General features: G+C 36.8%; 1 protein-coding gene across 8 annotated transcripts in view; it reads right to left on the reverse strand.

Moving 5' to 3' along the window:
* SENP7 (SUMO specific peptidase 7) overlaps positions 1 to 18,667 on the reverse strand; it is a 148,172-nt gene that overhangs the window by 69,483 nt on the left and 60,022 nt on the right. For 6 of the 8 annotated variants that reach the window (XM_042998688.1, XM_042998692.1, XM_042998691.1 and 3 more), the window contains one exon: positions 6,260 to 6,457. The exons of the other annotated variants lie outside the window; for them this stretch is intronic. In XM_042998688.1, the coding sequence (XP_042854622.1) occupies positions 6,260 to 6,457 (198 nt within the window). The remainder of the gene's footprint in view (positions 1 to 6,259; positions 6,458 to 18,667) is intronic. 8 annotated transcript variants of the gene reach the window in all.

The following is an 18,667-nucleotide window of genomic DNA, read 5'->3' on the forward strand; positions in this document are numbered from 1 at the left end:
TATCTTGGATCTGAAGTAGGAATGTAGGTAATATAGGACCAGTAAGGAGTCTCAAGATTTCTTTTATCTGACCTCACACTAGAAATTGCTATGAAATAAAAAACTTCACTCACTAAAAAACTTCAACTATAATTCAATAAAAAAAAAAACTCATCTTGTGTTTCTCAATATTTTAGGGAAAATATAGGAATGATAGCAGAGGCTAGAACTATTTCAGGTTAGAACTATTATTTTCCAGATCAATACCTTAATGTAAGTAAGTTTTATTTACTTTTAAGAGATGAGAGAATCTGATATACTAACTTGATAAATCATTTTAAGAATTGATAATATACTATTTTTATGGTCCCCTATAATTACTGAATTCTAAAATGTGGCTCATAATAAAATAATCCAAAAACTGTAGTATAGCAAAGAGAAAGCAAAGAGAAAATTTGTGGCACCTAAGGAGACACATCAAAGAAATGTCAACTATCATGTAGTATCTCTGTTTAAATGCCTGACTATATTATGTTTAAGTATGTTTTAGAATGTTGAGTCCCTTAAAAAAGCGGTCCCTCCAAATAGGAGTGATGCAGTCCATAAAAGATTACTTTTGTACAAAGTGCTGAAGAGAATAATCAACAACAACAAAAAATACAAATATCAGCAAGCAAAGGGAAAATTTTTAAAGATTAGAATTCTCTTCTGAGTAATAAATGATCATCATCCTATTCTTGTATGGTTTATTTAAAGAAAGAAAAAAGCAAAGGAGATATGAAAAAAGAACCCTGGAGGATAAATTAGACCTTTTAAGTTAGACAAATATGTTAACAAATAGCTGAAACAAACATCTGAAAGTCTTTCCTAGAAGAGAAAAAGTTAAATGGTTAAACAAATAGCTGCCAAGTTTTTCCTAGAAGAGAAAAATATCAAAATTGACCCCAAAACTGGTTGAAAAGATGATATACCAAGCTTCAGTAGAACCTGCAACTCTAAAGCACAAGAGCCCTAGAGAGCCCTTGAAGTCCTCAGAAGGTTCCAGCCACTACCCTCAGCATCTCTACCGTGGTAGATCTTTCAGTGAGACAGTACTCTATTAAAACGTGAACAAAATACCACAAGAAAAAAAATTAAAGAATAAGTAGAATATTTAAAGGTCAATAATTTAGATCTCACAGATAATAAGTAATAAAGTCCAATTCCTACTTTACTTATGAAAAAATTAAATTTCAGAGGAGTGAAAAGCACTGGTACAGGGGTTAAGAACAAGGACTCTAGAGTCAGAAAAAAAATAGGGGTCAGGTTTTGACTTTGGCACCTAATAATATAATTTAGGCAAGCTATTTACTATAATTTATTCCCCTTAGCATTGATCTTTTCATCTCTAAAATTAGGAGAAAACCTACCTTACAAAGTTGTTAAGACTAAATGAAATAAATTAGATGTAAAGCAGTTGGTATAAGTCCTGGCACGTAGTAGGTACACAGTGAGAAGAAAATCACTTTAACTTTCCTATTACTGAAGTCTTCCTCAAAGTTATAAAGTATCCTTTCAAATGATGCATAATTGTCCTGGGCTCCGGGGTGGCTTAGTCGGTTAAGCATCTAACTTCGGTTCAGGTCATGATCTCATGGTTCGTGAGTTCAAGCCCCATATCGGGTTCTCTGCTGTCAGGTCAGAGGCCACTTCAGATCCTCTGTCCCCCTCTTTCTCTGTGCCCCTCCCCTGCTGGTTCTCCCCCACCCCCCAAAATAAATAAATAAACTTAAAAAAGAAAAGAGCAAATGGTGCTTAATTGTCCTAATTCATCATACTCTGTAATCCTGATGAAAACATCTTATTAGAAAAGTACATAACTAAACACTTAGCAATGCCCTTAGTACACTCAGCTCTTCACAACACATAGCCACAGCCCAAACATCTTTCATCAACCATTTGCAACTCATGCAATTTGGTTACCTTGAAGAAAAAGAGCTCTCTGTAAGAGCCTTCCAGAGTACAAATCCAGGTAGTGGTGACTAAGTTCATAATACCTAAGCTACCTTTTGGTGTACAATTAAATAAGTTAGCACTGTCATGGAAATTCCATGGCTAGCCACAATTTCAAAATATTCTAAATTTTCACAAGAAATATATAAAGGTATACATTTCATCCTTCACACTAACTCAATATGGAAGAAAGTGCTAAAAAAAACTGTCATTTTACCGTCTATCCAATTTTTCCTTAGTATGTAAACAATAACAGTAAGTAAAATAAAATGCCATTTATGGGGCACCTGCATGGCTCAGTTGGTTAACCGTCTGACTCTTGGTTCAGGTCAGGTCATGATTTCATGGTCCCTGAGATCGAGCCCTGAATGGGGCTCAGTGCTGTCAGCAAAGGATTCTCTCTCTCTCCCTTTCTTTCTGCCCCTCACCCACTCTCATGCTCTCTCTCTCACTGTCTCTCACACAAAATAAACTTTTAAGAAAATTTACTTTCTAAATCAGTTTCTTAAGCTATATAGTGAAAATAATTTTAATTGCTGAGTAACTGTTATTCACAGATTTTCTAAGTTTGCTCCTTTCTTTTACTAAGCTAATTTTAAATGAATAAATTATCACTCAACTAAAATTACACTGGCTGAAAGGTGACAGGAATACTATAGTGTCCCAAAAGTCTTACCATCACAACATCTAAATTGTGTATTTTTTAAAAACTTCAAATATATGTAAATTTAAGAGACAAATGAATAAATATAATTAGGGATATTCCAAGAACTAGGACCTAACTTTTCTTAATGGAATATGGGTAGTACACTGTCTCCATATTTCTCTAATAATCTCTGGTGCCAACTGATGTAAAGAAGAGAAAGATGGTTTATCTTCTCAAAAGCTTTGTGTTATGTGTCCCATGAGGCTCTTTCCTGCCTAATGATCAAGGTTTATCAATGCCTCAAAGTTATCTCTCAGGAAAATAGATGTGAATCATATATGGAAATAAAAACCTACACTAAAATATTGTTTACTTATTTAAAAGAAATTTGTGCATTCCACATACTGCTAGTTTCATATTTCTAAAACTCTTCACCCTTTTCCTCACTATTTAAGAAGACAGATTTGGATTATGTTTTGTTTTTCTTCTCAATATTGTTCAGAAATTAAAATTCTAAATTGTCCTGATATAAAACCCAACAAAATACAAATAAGGGGCACCTGGGTGGCTCAGTTGGTTGAGCATTCGACTTCAGCTCAGGTCATGATCTCAAGGTTCATGAGTTTGAGCCCCACATCAGGCTCTGTGCTGACAACTCAGAGCCTGGAGCCTGCCTCAGATTCTGTGTCTCCCTCTCTCTGCCCCCTCCCCTGCCCTCTTTCTTTCTCCCTCTCTCTCTCAAAAATAAATAAACATTTAAAAAAATCTAAAATGCAAATAAAACTTCTAAAAAATGTCATTTTGGGGACTGAATGAGTAATTTTGATTGACTCAATAGTCGATCTTTTTTTGGGTCTTTTTTGGTATTTTGTTTTTTTTTTAAATAGTGTACAGTGGGGACAAGGGCAGTGGGAGACAGACAGAATCTTAAGTAGGCTCCACACTCAACTCAGAGCCTGACACAGGGCTCGATCCCAAGACCCTGGGATCATGACCTAAACCAAAATCAACAGTCAGACACTCAACTGACTGAACAACCCAGGGGCCCCTCAACAGTTACACTTTAAGATAAAATTGAAAACCAAAAATAAATTTTTCTCCCTTTCATCTTTCTGAAATAATAAAGTCCTAGCTAAGTAAAATGAAAGTAAAACAAAAAGCAAAAGTTAAGCTAAGCCTGAAGAAAGAACAAGCCAGATATTCCAGATCATTCCAGATAGCAAGTAAGTCTCTGAAAGAAAACACTGTCCAAACCGATACCCTAAACTGTTCTCCAGTATTCTTATTTGAAGCTTGTAATATCCCTTTTCCTGGTTGTCACCAAAATTACAGAGCAAATAAATGGTTCTAATGGATGAAAATACATTTTAATCAAAGAGACTGGAGATGTAACTCTGCTGAGAAGCAACCTTCCTTGAATTCAGCAAAAACTGAGCATTTAGTAAGCACCCAGCAATGTGCTAGGTATTAGTATCAGAGTAAAAAATAATAAAATGTAGTCCCTGTAAGCTTCCCTTGTGAAGCTTACTGTCAGGGAGGCAGAAAAACTAAAACTCATAATATAATGTGATAAGTGTTATGATATATAAACAGGCTGCTTAACAAAGCAAAAAATGGGATTAAATGCAAATGAGGAGGGTGGAATCAAGGAAGCTGTCCCCAAAAGATGGCATATGAGTTCAATGTTAAAGACTAAAAAATATCAGTAAATGGGAAAGGAGAACAGTTTCCAAGATAAGAGAGCAAACAGAATGAGCTCGGAGGTATACAACAGCACTATACATTTACTGAGCTACCACCAGTTTCTTACAGACTAAAGCTCAGTTATGAATGTGTAGACAGGCACAAAGCTAGAGACAGGCAAAGCTGAGACCATTAAGGACCCTGTATGCTAAAGTGAGGAGTTTGAACTTTATCCTGAAGGTTATGTGGAGCCACAGAAAGATGTTAAACTAGAGAGCTAAAAGTAACATCTGCCTTTCAGAATGATTAACTCAACAACAATATAGGGAAATTATTAAGAAGAAAAGGCCATACATGGGAAGCCCAATACTAATAGTAATAAAGGCACAAAGTTATCAGGGCTTGAACTGAGGCAGTGGCAATAAAAGTGGAGAAGAGATCATTTCAAAACTGATTTAGGAAGCAAAAATATCTACACATGAAAAAAGACTGAATATAAAGGGTGAGAAAGAACGAGTCGTCATATATTCAGACAGGGAGGGGATACAGAAATAGGAATAAGTCTGAGAAGAAAGATAATGCATTCACTTTGAAACAGTTCAATTTAGGACCCCTGGAGATGAGAGAAAAAGTCTCCATTAGCTGGTAATGACAGAAAGGAAAAAACACAGACACATACTATAAAAACCAAATTAGAATCTTAATGAGACTTTTAACTTCATACTATATTTTAATTTCATGAACACATAAGGAAATTCTTCTACTTAACTTTGTTTTTGCCTTTTTTAAAAGAGGTATCCTCCTTTAAAATTAACATGTAATACTATAGAGTTCTACTTTTATTTTTTAAATAATTGTGCTGAAAGTTATCAGTTTTGGAGAGCGTAGGTGGCCCGGTCAGTTGAGCATTCGACTTCGGCCCAGCTCATGATCTTGTGGTTCACGAGTTCAAGTCTCATTTTGGGCTCTGTGCTGACAGCTCAGAGCCTGGAGCCTGCTTAGGATTCTATGTCTCCATCTCTCTCTGCCCCTCTCTAGCTCACGCTCTCTATCTCTATCTCTCTCTCTCCCAAAAATAAATAAAACATTTTTTAAAAATTTATCAGTTTTTTTCTGGACTTGGCTTAAAGCACTTATATATTACAGACCATATAACCAAAGCACTACCTAGCTAATGACAAATTTTTCTAATTAAAAGCAAAGTATTTCCATCAAAACATTAAGGGTTAAAACTGTAAGTAGAAACACATTAAAAATATTATGTCACAGATAACAAATTCCCAGAGCTAATTCCCAGTATTTAGCCCCAAATTCCATACACAATTCCTTTAAAAAATATAAAACAAAACTGGTCTTATTTATAAAATTAAACTGCATATTTACTATTAAAAAATCTAGGGGTATTATTTTAATATCACCTCACTTATTTAAAAATGCATGTAAATTACAAGAAAACTCAAAGTCAAAAGTGGTAAGGACTATATTAAACACTATTTAATAGGTATGTTAAAGATGCAGAAAATAAAAAATGAACTATTAACTCTGTCAACTCTATCAAGGCATAAATAAATAAATATATATACCTTTATTTTCTCCATCTTTAACATATCTTTCGTAAGTTATTTAATCTAGGTCCTTACCTACCTATATATATATAAGTATCTTCATTTTATATCATAAATGAATCTATAAAAATATGTGTATGGGAATCAAATTATAGTTAAATATAATGATAATTGGTTTTAAAAATAATTCTATGTCAACTTAATGAAATGCAAAAATACCATTAACTTTGTAAATTGAGACTGTCAGCTTTAAGATTTGCTTTAGAGTGGGGCACACCTGTATATGCAGATTTTCTTAAAAATCATTTCCAACAATCTTAACAATTTTAAGATTATTGGAGTTTTATTAGTTCAAATGCGGTAAGTTGAACAAAATCAATACTGAACAACATACCTTTTAGATAAATTAAGGCTTTGGTGAAGAGGTTCTAATTTTTGACATGTCTCTAGGCTGTCAACAGATGTCGAAGGCAATGAGTCTGATTGCACCTTGTTGGCATCACACAAATTAGCATCGTTTCTAGGTAGGATCTTTCTGAATTTTCGTCCTAAATCCGTCCATAGGACATTCGTCAACACAACTTTGAGTTGCCTGTTACACACATAAATAATTAACACATAAAGTACTAAACAGTGTATATAATACATGATTAATCACAAACTATACCAAAAGAAAACCTCCAGGAATTCTTAATTTCAGTTCTTGAAGCAATTAACTAGAGCAGTAAGTAAGTAAAATATTTGCTTAACCATTCTCAAATATATATTAAAAAGTAAAGCCTATTTCACTTATATTGGAATTTTCTTCAGAATTCTGTCTAGTATACTATAACTATGGCCACACACACATATAGCTGTTGAGATTCCTGGCAACCCATCTGCACCTATTTACACTTTTAGTAAAACAATTGTACACATCTGCATATCTCATCACAAAGGCAACCACTTTCTGCAATGTAAATGTATTTTGTTTTAGCATTTGTTAATTTGGAAAGCATTATTAAAACTACAGGTGAAACGTATATCATCTATAGCCTTACTAAAGCTACGTAGTCTTAAGTCTTCATAGTCTTAAGATATAGACTTAATTTTACCTCGTTTCTATAAATAGGTCAATTTAAAACATTTATTTTTACTGTACCTATACCCTTTTAATAAGTAAAACTAATAAATGCAAGCAGCCCCAGCTTTTTGTCTCATTACATTTTGGTTGTTACTCATTCAATAAATCTTTTGCTGGTAATACTTGAAGAGCTATGTTCAGTTCTGGAACCAGAGAATAGTTCTTCCAGTAGTCTGGATAGGCTACCAAGTGGACTTGAGACAATATCAAATGAGAAATGTCTTAAAGAATTGGAAATGTGTGATCAGAAGAGTGTCTGTTCTATTTTATTTATAAAGCTGTCCTGTAACTAGTTTTAGGGATTTTTTTTAATGCTTATTTTATTTTTGAGAGACAGAGGGGGAGGGAGAGAGAGAGAGAGAGAGAGAGAGAGAGAGAGAGCGAGCACAAGCGGGGAAGGGGAAAGACAGAGAGAGAGACACAGAATCCGAAGCAAGCTCCAGGCTCTGAGCTGTCAGCACAGAGCCTGACAGGGGGGTTTAAATCCACAAATGTGAGCTCATGACCTGAGCCGAAGTCCGAAGCCTAACTGACTGAGCCACCCAGGCACCCCAAAGAATTGTTTAACAAAAGTTAAGATGGTGCCTGGGTAGCTCAGTTGATAAGCATTCAACTCAATTTAGCCTCAGGTCATTATCTCACAGTTTGTGAGTCTAAGCCCTACGTCCTGCTCCACACTGACAGTGCAGAGCCTACTTGGGATTCGCTCTCTCCCTCTGCACTCCCAGCTTGCACATGCATGCATGTGCTCTCTTTCTCTCAAAATAAATTTATAAACTTTTAAATAAATAAATAAGTCTAAGACTTAAGAAACAGGGGCATCTGGCTGGCTCAGTAGGTGGAACATGCAACTCTTGATCGAGTGGTTATGAGTTTGAGCCCCACATTGGGTATAGAGATTACTTAAAATATTTTTTAAAAAAGAATATTAGGAAACACAAAGCAAGGTGTTCAAATATTTTAAAGATAAAACTGATCTTGGGTGCCTGGCTGCTTAGTTGGTAAAGCATGCGAATCCTGATTTGGGGGGGGGGGGGTGGTCTTAAGTTTAAGCCCCACACTGAGCCAGAACTTACTTTAAAAAAAATTAAAGGGGCACCTGGGTGGCTCAGTAGGTTAAGGGGCCAACTTCAGCTCAGGTCATGATCTCACAGTTAATGAGTTCAAGCCCATACTAGGCTCTCTGCTGTCAGCATAGAGCCCACTTCAGATCCTCTGTCCCCCCCCCCCCCCGCCTTCTCTCTCTCTCTCTCTCTGCCTCTCCCACACACATGCACTCTCTCTCCCCTCTCTCAAAAATAAACATATAAAAAACTAAAATTAAAAATACATTAAATTAAAAAAATTAAAGAGGGGCACCTGGGTGGCTCAGTCAGTTAAGTGTCCAACTTCAGCTCAGGTCATGATCTTAACAGTTCATGAGTTCGAGCCCCATATCTGGCTCACTGCTGTCAGCCCAGAGCCTGCTTCAGAGCTTCTGTCCCCCTCTCTTTCTGCCCCTCCCCCACTCACACTCTCTCTCTCAAAAATAAACATTTTTTTAAGAAATTAAGATAAAATCAATTTCAAAGATATCACTTGTATGCAGCAGCCACTTAAGGCTATACTTTCAGACCATCTGGAAAAAGGTGGTACAAGTCTTCAGGGGAACCTCCATAAAATACACAGAAACTTCAAATAAATAATACAGAGATAAGTACATTTCTATGACTAAATAATAGTAATTCATTCTTCATTCAACAAGTACTTATCAAATACCTCCTAGCAAAACAACTGTACTAGCAGAATCTGGAGATACATCGATGAACATGATGGTTATAGTGCCTGCCTGTCTTCACATTCCAGAGAATTACCCAATTCATTATTTAATTATAATTGTAATAAGTGATATGAAGTTAAAGTACAGATGCTGCACTTCTTCTGAACTAGATCAGGGAAGGTTTTACTGAGAATATGACTTTTGAGCTGAAACCAGACACTATCCAAAGAAACAGGTGGAAAATAAAGAGTGGTCCAAAAGTGGGGACAAAATGCAAATGCTCTGGTGTGAGTAAAGCTTGTTGAAGAAAATCAAAGGACGTAGCGGGCTCAAGTGCCTACCCTGAAGAGGACATGTGTACAAGATCAGTATGGGTAGTTAGGCAGGACCAATGAACTATATTAATGATTTGAGATTTTATGTCAAAAACAATTGAAACCCACTAGTTTTTACAAGAGAATGATGAGCTCACAGCTGCACTATTGATCTCTTATGAAGAATGAAATGGAAGCACTAAGGGTAAGGGTAATAAAAATGAATTTAGAGATGGAACGGTGACTTTATCAGGGGCAGTTTAGTGGAATGGTGGGAGCAGAAACCAGAATACAATGGGATGAGTAAATGGAAAATCTGTGTTAAGTTTAAGTGCCTAAGGAAGAGGTCAACAGAATAGGAGAGGTAGAAGATACAGAAGACAGTATAATTCACACAGTAAATTTTTTTAAGAAATGGTATAATAAGAGCTAATATCTATTGCACATGCACTATATACCAGGCACTATGCTAATGATTTTACAATGATTTACCTTATTTAAACCTCACAAACTACTCTATGAGGTACAATGGTAATTCTTCTGTAATTAAGACCAAGACAGAATGATTTAAACCCAAACTTAAATGAGTGAGTAGTGAAAGTGGGATCCAAAACCATTCACTCTCAACTCTACTGCCAGCACTCTTAACTGCTCCATTGTGCTAGTTTATGATGCAAGAAGAGGCACCCCTTTCCTTCTTCTGGGAAGTAGAAGAAATCAAGATCACCTTTTCAAAATGATACAAAAGATAAAGGAACAAAGGCTTGAGAAGAGAAAGATCTCAAATCATCATTGTGGAGAGGGGGAACACAAGCTGACTAGAGAAACACAGTAGGATTATCTTGCAGTACAGAAATCCAGTGAGATTAATAGTCATGAATTTATAATGCCACAAATAGACACTGTTTTGTGACTTTTTTTTCCAGCAATGCTCAGCCTTAGCATCAGCCCAATGCAAACAAGATAATTAAGTTCACAGGCAATTATTAACTACAGAAGAGAAAGGCACCTTCATAATAGAGCAATCTTAACCAAATGATCAGATGTAGAACCACCAACACAGGGACAAGCAGACACTATGTATCCTCTGATATGATGCAGTAAGCAAATGACAACAGCTATTAAGTATTCTTGCCAAAAATGTAATGTGAACCTAATCCATGAGGACAAACCGAGACAAATCATAAAAATCTAGAACACATGACATTATACAAGACAACTGGCCTAAACTCTTCAAAAAAGTAATGACGTGATTTTTAATAAAAGGCACAGACAGGGGTATCGTAAGATTAAGAGCCTACTGAGACTTAATAACCAAAATACATGATGCATAAACTTCAATTTGATCCTAAATTTAAAATTTTTTTAATGTTTATTTATTTTCAAGAGAGAGAGAGACAGAGTGCGAGTGAGGGAGGGACAGAGACAGAGGGAGACACAGAATCCTAAGCAGGCTCCAGGCTTCAAGCTATTAGCACACAGCCCAACACAGGGCTCAAACTCACGAACCCTGAGTTCAGGACCTGAGCCAAAGTCCGACATTTAACCAACTGAGTCACCCAGGTGCTCCACTAAATTGTAAAAATTAATAAAATAAAAAACATTTTGGAGACATTTAGGAATTCTGATTGATTCTAGACTTCATATCCGTTGATAAAATGAGACTACTGTTAATTTTCTTCATAAAATATTACAGCATGGGATAAAAGAATCTCCCTTGTTCTTCGAAAATGCAGGTTGAAGTATTTAGAGGTGAAACTCCATGATGTTTGCAATTTACTTTCAAATGGTTCTGGGAAAAATGTGTATTATATTCCTATCTACATGTGTATATCTGATACACACATACACGTATACAGAGACTGAAAGAAGGCATAACAACTGGTGAATCTAGAAGAAGAATATATATATATGAATGTTCGTTATGCTCTTGACAAAATAATCCCATGTTTGGAATCCAAAACCAAGAAATGTATGAAATACAGGGAGAAGTTTTATGCACAAAGATATTCATGATGGTATCATTTATAAAAGCAGCAAACTAAAAGTAACCTGTTTCTACCCAGAAACTACAGAATAGTTAAGTAAGCCAGGATAAATCCACTTAATGAAATGTTACTTATTAGTCTCTCAAAATCTTCTACTTTAAATTTTAAGGGTGGTTTACTACCTCTGTGTTTTCTTTTTTCCACTTGTCTTTATTTCTGTTTTCTATACAAAGCAAGTACTATTCATATGAAAAGAAAGGTCAACTAATTAATTTTTTTAAAGAATGGTCAACAGAGCCTGGGTGGCTCAGATGGTTAAGCATCTGACTTCGGCTCAGGTCATGATCTCATGGTTGATGAGTTCGAGTGCTGCACAGGGTGAGCTCCAGCCCCACTTTGGATGAGCTCAAGCCCCTCTTCCGGTGAGCTGGATCCTCACTTTGGGTGAGCACGAGGCCTGCTTCGGGTCAGGTGGAGTCCTGCTTAGGGTGAGCACAGGCCCCACTTCGGGTAAAAAAAAAAGAAAAAAGAAAAAAAGAAAACACAAGCCCCGCTTTTGGTGACTCTCTCTCTGCCTCTCTCTCCCTCTCTCTCTCTCTCTCTCTCTGTGTGTGTGTGTGTGTGTGTGTGTGTGTGTGTGTGTGTGACCCTGCTGGGATTCTCCCTCTCTCTGCCCTTTGCTCACTTGTACCCTCTCTCTAAAAAAAAATAAAAATAAAAAAGAATAGTAAATAATTCAGGTTTACCTAGCCAAAAGCTACCAGTTGACTCGTAAATATATGTTTTTTACATTTAGGAAATTAGACTATTTCATGTAAAAGATTTTACAAATGTACAGTCTAAAATTCCAAATAATAAAATAAAAATACTTACAAAATCTTAAGGATATATAAGGTATACTTTTGGTGTAATAGGAAAAATACTGAAAATTAGTAATTTGATAAATTATTTGAAAAATTATTATCCCAATGGTAATTGTAATAATTTTAAATATGAAAATATCCAATGCTGGAAAAAGCCATTTTTCTGTTCACCCAGACCAATTAAAAATTTGTGTTGGAAAATAGCAAACCATTGCCGATTTTACTGATTGTTCTAAAAATGTGACTCCAACTGAAAAAGACAATTTGGATTCTTTGGGAAAATTTTCACATTTATATATTTGGCTTTACTGTAATTTGGCTGACTAGTCACATGCTAAAGCACAAGTCAGCAATCTTTTTTCCCCATAATATTAAAGTGAAAAATGTTTACGGGGCGCCTGGGTGGCTCAGTCGGTTGAGCATCTGACTTCGGCTCAGGTCATGATCTCAAGGTTCATGAGTTCAAGCACTGCGTCGGGCTCTGTGCTGATGACTCAGAGCCTGCAGCCTGCTTCAGATTCTGTGTCTCCCTCTCTCTATGTCCCTCCCCTGCTCGCATTCCATCTCTCAAAAATAAATAAACATTAAAACATATATATTAAAAAAAAAAGAAAGTTAACTGCAGATTTTCAGCTGAGCCGAGGGTTGACACCACTAAACCCCAAGTTGTTCAAGGATCAAATGTAATTTCATTTACAAGGGAAATCATCACTGATCTTTGTCTCAAGTCTAAAAAATACCACTCCTAGAAATAAAAAACTATATCTCTTCTAGTGTACTATTTTATTATACATTTAAAAATCTCTAATTGTAGGAAAACTCATAACCACAGCAGGAAAAAAAATCAATTTTTTTTTTGCCTATGAACAAAACACATATATTAGGTTTTCTAAAAAAGTTCAAATTTAGTTATAATTTTCAACAAAAGCAGTTTATGCAATGAATACATAAATATAAGTTAACTATATAACTTGGCTAAATAAATTGAGAAATCAGAAAAAATAACCATTGCTCAAAACTTGGGAGTCCTGGAGCACCTGGGTGACTCAGTCAGTTGAGCATGCAACTTCAGCTCAGGTCAAGATCTCACAGTTTTTGAGCCCCACATTGGGCTCACCACTGTCACTGCAGAGTTCGCTTTGGATCTTCTGTCATCCTCTCTCTCTGCCCCTCCCCCGTTCACTCTCTCTCTGTCTCAAACATTAATAAACATTAAAAAAAAACTTGGGAGTCCTGTTTTCTGGTTCTTCCAACTAACCAGAATAAAAGCAGCGTTTTAATTTCTTTTTTCATAATTGAGAGCATTTCTTGTCCTTCAAAAATAATAGGTGTAGGAAGTCAGAATATGTCACCCTAAAATATGTCACTGTGGGGCAAGGATTGTTTTGAACTAAAGACAACCGAGAAACCTCTGTCTGCCTACCACTTGTCTAAATGCAGGCTTAGACTGTTCATTGCTAGAAATTCTTATGAGCTCAGAAATTGAATCTATATAACAAGCCTACACCTTATTTTCATTAGATTTCTCCATATATTTACTTTCCCACAGTTTGCCATCCTTGGGACTCTCAAGCCTTCTCTAAAAATTTATTTAATCTTTGTTAGACACTGCACAAGCCCAAGTTGTAGCTACCCCTTTGGGGTACACATCATAGAATTTCTCCCTCATATATGCACATTAGATGTGTTAGTAAGCTGTGTCTTTTTCTCTAACAAATCTGTATTTTGTCAGTCTAATATGCAAGACCTCAGTCAGAGAACCAAGGAGGGTAGAGGAAAACAGTTTTGTCGCTAGACAAAATATATCCATTCTTCGTAAGAAAAATACATATGAATGGCTAACATACAGATGAAAAGATCCTGCGTATTATTTATCTTGTCTTTCTGGTATTAAAAAAGAAAAAAGGTCTCTGTCTTTAAAAGGGAGAGAGATGGATACACCAAAAATGAAGCAACAGAAAGAGAAATCAAGGAAATAATCCCATTTACAATTGCACCAAAAAACATAAGATACCTAAGAATAAATCTAACCAAAGAGGCGAAAAATATACACTGAAAACTATAGAAAGCTTATAAAGAAATTGAAGAAGACACAAAAAAATGGAAAAATATTCCATGCTCCTGGATAGGAAGAACAAATACTGTTAAAATGTTAACACTACCCAAAGCAATCTACATATTCAATGCAATACCTATCAAAATAACATCAGCATCCTTCACAGAGCTGGGACAAACAATCCAAAAATTTATATTCAGGACTTCTAGATGTATTACAAAGCTATAATCACCAAGACAGTACAGTACTGGCATAAAAACAGACACTCAGATCAATGGAACAGAATAGAATAGAACCCAGAAATGAACCCACAAACGTATGGCCAACTAATCTTTGACAAAGCAGGAAAGAATAGTCAATGGAATAAAGACAGTCTCTTCAGCATGTGGTGCTGGGAAAACAGGACAGCAACATGCTGGATGAACCTAGACCACTTTCATACACCATATGAACCTGGACCACTTTCTTACACCATACACAAAAAGAAACTCAAAATGGATGAAAGACCTAAATGTAAGACAGGAAGCCATCAAAATCCTCAAGGAGAAAGCAGGCAAAAACCTCTTTGACCTCAGCTGCACCAACTTCTTTCTAGACATGTCTCCAGAGGCAAGGGAAACAAATTAACTTTTGGGACCTCATCCAAATAAAACTTCTGCACAACAAAGGAAATAATCAGCAAAACTAAAAGGCAACCAACGGAATGGGAAAAGATATTTGCAAATGACATATTGGACAAAGGGCTAGTATCCAAAATCTATAAAGAATACACCAAACCACACACCCGAAAAACAAATAATCCACTGTGGAAAACAGTTTGACAGTTCCTGACAAAACTGAAAATGCACTTGCAATGACTCAGCAATCTAGCTCCTAGGTAATTACCCAAAAGAAATGAAAATATGTCCACATAAGCATTTGTAAATGAATATTCACCGCAGCTTTATTCATAGTAGCAAAAAACTGGAAACAACCCAAATGTCCACCAATAGCTGAATGGATTCACCCCATTCAAAACACGTCACCCCAAAATACACCACTCTGGCATATTATTTTGAGCTGAAGCCACCTGAGAAAGAGCAGATGCCAGAAAGACTCTCTGACCTCCCCCTTTCTACCTGAAGGAAAGTCATAAAATTTCCCTTGAGAAAGGTGCCCTTTCTATACCAGGAAGACATTCTTATCACTGCAGACTGGGAGTAGACACCAAAACGGATCTGTACAAACAAACCTACTAAAATAACCCTTATCTTCCATTAGTTTCCCCCATATATTTCTAGTCACTTTCCCACAATTTACTGTGCCTGGAAACATAAACCCTTTTCTTTTGTCTTGTCACTTCACAAATTTATTATTCCTTGTTAAAAAAATATATAGGCTTTCAGGCCTAGCCATGTCTTCAGGTCTCCATTTTTCCTATAAAAGCTCCCATGTGCACTTTTTAAAAATTAAATAATATTTGTATGCTTTTTTCCCTATTGCTCTGTCTTGCCAGTTTAATTCCCAGGCCCAGCAAAAGAATCTCAGAGGGTAATAGGGACAATCTCCAAAACATTATGTTCAGTGAAAAAAAAAAAAAAACCAGACATAAAAGAATACACATACTTTGTTTTCATATATGTCCAACTCTAGAAAGACAAACCTAATCTATAGTGACAGCAGATCAGTGACTAGGATTGGAGGAAGGGGGTTGTGGGTTAAGTGGGAAAGGGTACATGAAAAGTCTTTGGGGAAGTGGATGTTTTTAGATTGTGGTGGTAGTGGTAACATGGGTATACAAATTAGTTAAAATTCATCAAAATAAACACATAAAATGTGTGTACTTTATTTTATATAAATTATACATCGATAAAGGTGATTAAAAGTCATTGACAATATGCAAAAAATTTCTATTGTCTTTAAAAAATGAGTCTACCTTATTAGTTTACCTCATCACAGCCAAATTAAATGAATTAAATGACTAACATTTTTATTAATTTATACAAGTATACTTTGTTAAGATTTGGACTGAAAAACTAATGAGTTAGAATAAGTTCAAGGGCTCTAAAGAATAATCATCACTGCAGTATGCCTTAGATGCCACCTTTCTAGTACATGAATTTGTTACCTGGCAACTGGCCAAATGCCTTAGCAAGCACCTTTTAAATAAGAAAGGTACTTAAACTGATTCTTTGAAATTAAAAAAACTGGCACTTAACACATATACTACAGTGTTTGGACTTTGAGTAAACCACAGTTGAGTGAATAATTTTAATCCATAATCCATATAGTTAACACAGTACACTGCATGCCTCTGCCCTATTCCCCTTTCTTACTGTCAGTCCACTCAGGCTACTTTAATAAAAATACCATAAACCGGATGGATTAACAACAAACAAGTATTTCTCACAGTTCTGTAGGCTGGGGAGTCCAAGATCAAGACACCAGCAGATGCAATTTGTGGTAAGAGCTTCCTGTTTCACAGGTGGCCATCTTCTCACTGTATTTTCACATGGCAGAAAGGATGAAAGAGCTCTCTGGGGTCTCTTTTATAAGAGACTTTACTAGAGGCTCCACCCTCATGACCAAATCACCTCCCAAAGGCTTCCCATCTCCTAATACATTACATTAGGGATTAGGATTTCAACAAATAGATTTTGGGGTGGACACAACAATTCAATCCATAACACATACTTAATTTCAGCTATACTTTAAGTTTATCACCTATTGATGATAATCTTTTTTTTTTTCCTCTGAAGCTGCTCTGAGTAAACATTTCCATCTTATTTTACTTGCCTCCATCAGCAGCTTCATGGACATGCAACCTGTACAGCATACAGAACCCTAGGCTCAAGACCCCATACTTGTTTTAATGCTCTGCTGTTACTATCCTGAAATTCTTAAAAATTTTATCTTTGAACCTGTACTTTGTAAGTGAAATTCATGAAACAATGAAGCATGCACAAGAGCAGAGAAAATATTCATCATATGCACGGTCAAACATTCTTGACTGCTCCATTCACATATAATATTTGAGATGTCCATGAGGAGAAAATTTTGGTGAATTCACTATGTATGGAAGTTCGATGAAATTCAAAGTGAGAAAAAGGCAGGCAAAGGCACTTAAAGTCCTGAGAGGCCACATTTTTTTCATTCAAACCAGTAAATGGTTCCAAGAGAGAAAGTAAAAAAAAGAATGGTATCCTAAGAAACAGAAATGACTAAGGTGCCCTACTATATCCTTTCTTACTTGTGTTACTTCCCTGTGTTAGTCAACCACTTGTGCTGAAAACGATGACATAGCAGGAAAAGGAATGACAGGGAAACTCTTAGTTCCTTCTACTTTCATTCATTCTTTTACATATCATTATGCAAAGACAGAAAGTGTTGGTAGAATATAGATGTAACAAAAAGTGAAATAAAAGCTAAGTGGGGAGGGGCCAAGATGGAGAAGCAGCATGGAATGTTTTTATTTCTCTTGTCCCTGAAATGCAGCTAGATCAACACCAAAGCATCGTGCACACCTAAAAAATTGATCCAAGGATTAACAAAACACTTTGCATAACTTGAACCACAGAATTCAGCAAGTATGCAACACAGAGAGGGGAAGTGGGGGAGAGAGAAGGCGTGGAGGACAGGGAGCTGTTTTTGCTTGTGGAGTGAGAAGCGACACAGGGGGAAAAGTACAGGAAAAGCACTCCCCCCAAAAGAAGCTGGAGAGAAAGAGTGGAAACATCCATAAGGGACTTAACATGAAAGGGAGAAAGGAAAAAGAACAGGGTTTAAATACCATCAAGACTCTATACACAGGGGAGCATAAATTCTAAAAACTCCACAGCTCGATACGTGGTGGAGCTATGGTGGGAAGGGTGAATACCCAGGAGCAGAGAGTGAAGTCCAAGGGGTCCTCAGGCCACAAGGAGAGAGGTGGTTCTCTAGCTGAGAGGAAATTTGGTAGAGGCTGTGCGGCCTCCCCACAGGCAAAGTACCCAGAGGACCACAGAGAACAGTCACGTTTGCTGGTGTTGGAACAAGGACATAAAGGGATGGTGAAGCCTGGCATCAGATGTGTGTTGTGATTACCATAATCCCTGAAACACTGCTGCTACACGATTGCATCAACTTTTTCAGGTGTAGGCTAGCACCTGGCCGCAGTCTCTGGGCATCTACAGCAGTGCGGTTGAGGGAAGTTCCTGGAGGCAAGCCAGCACCCAACCATTGCTCGCTGAGACTCTCCTCCAGAGAGTCTGAGCAGGTCAAAGCCACAGGGCTCTCAGAGGTGAGGGGATTAGAAATACAGCCCCACCTGAGATAAAACTCGGAAGGGAGGTAACGCCTGGCTTGTCCAAGACAGCTTGGACGTGGACAGGTAGAAGTGGGGAGTGGTCAGAAACTGGAGACAAAGGAGGGTGCTTGACTGCCTGTAGGTGAGAGCACAGAGTTCGGGGGTTAGAGACTGGGTAGCTGGGTGATGCTATTTTCACCTCTCCTGCATGCACATACCCACATACACGTGCCACAATGATCCACCCCAGTAAGCAAAGCAGCACCACCTAGTGAGAACAAAGCCTGTCCAACTGTGCCAACCATGCTTTGCAGAAATACCACAAGTCTCTCCACCTGTTTACTTTACAGACTATAAAGTGCTTCATAGTTTGACACCCAGGGGAAACTTCGATGTAATTTCAATCATATTTCATTTTGTTCACTGGCTCATCTA

Source organism: Panthera tigris, chromosome C2 (genome assembly GCF_018350195.1).
Source record: "Panthera tigris isolate Pti1 chromosome C2, P.tigris_Pti1_mat1.1, whole genome shotgun sequence".
Classification (NCBI taxonomy): domain Eukaryota; kingdom Metazoa; phylum Chordata; class Mammalia; order Carnivora; family Felidae; genus Panthera; species Panthera tigris.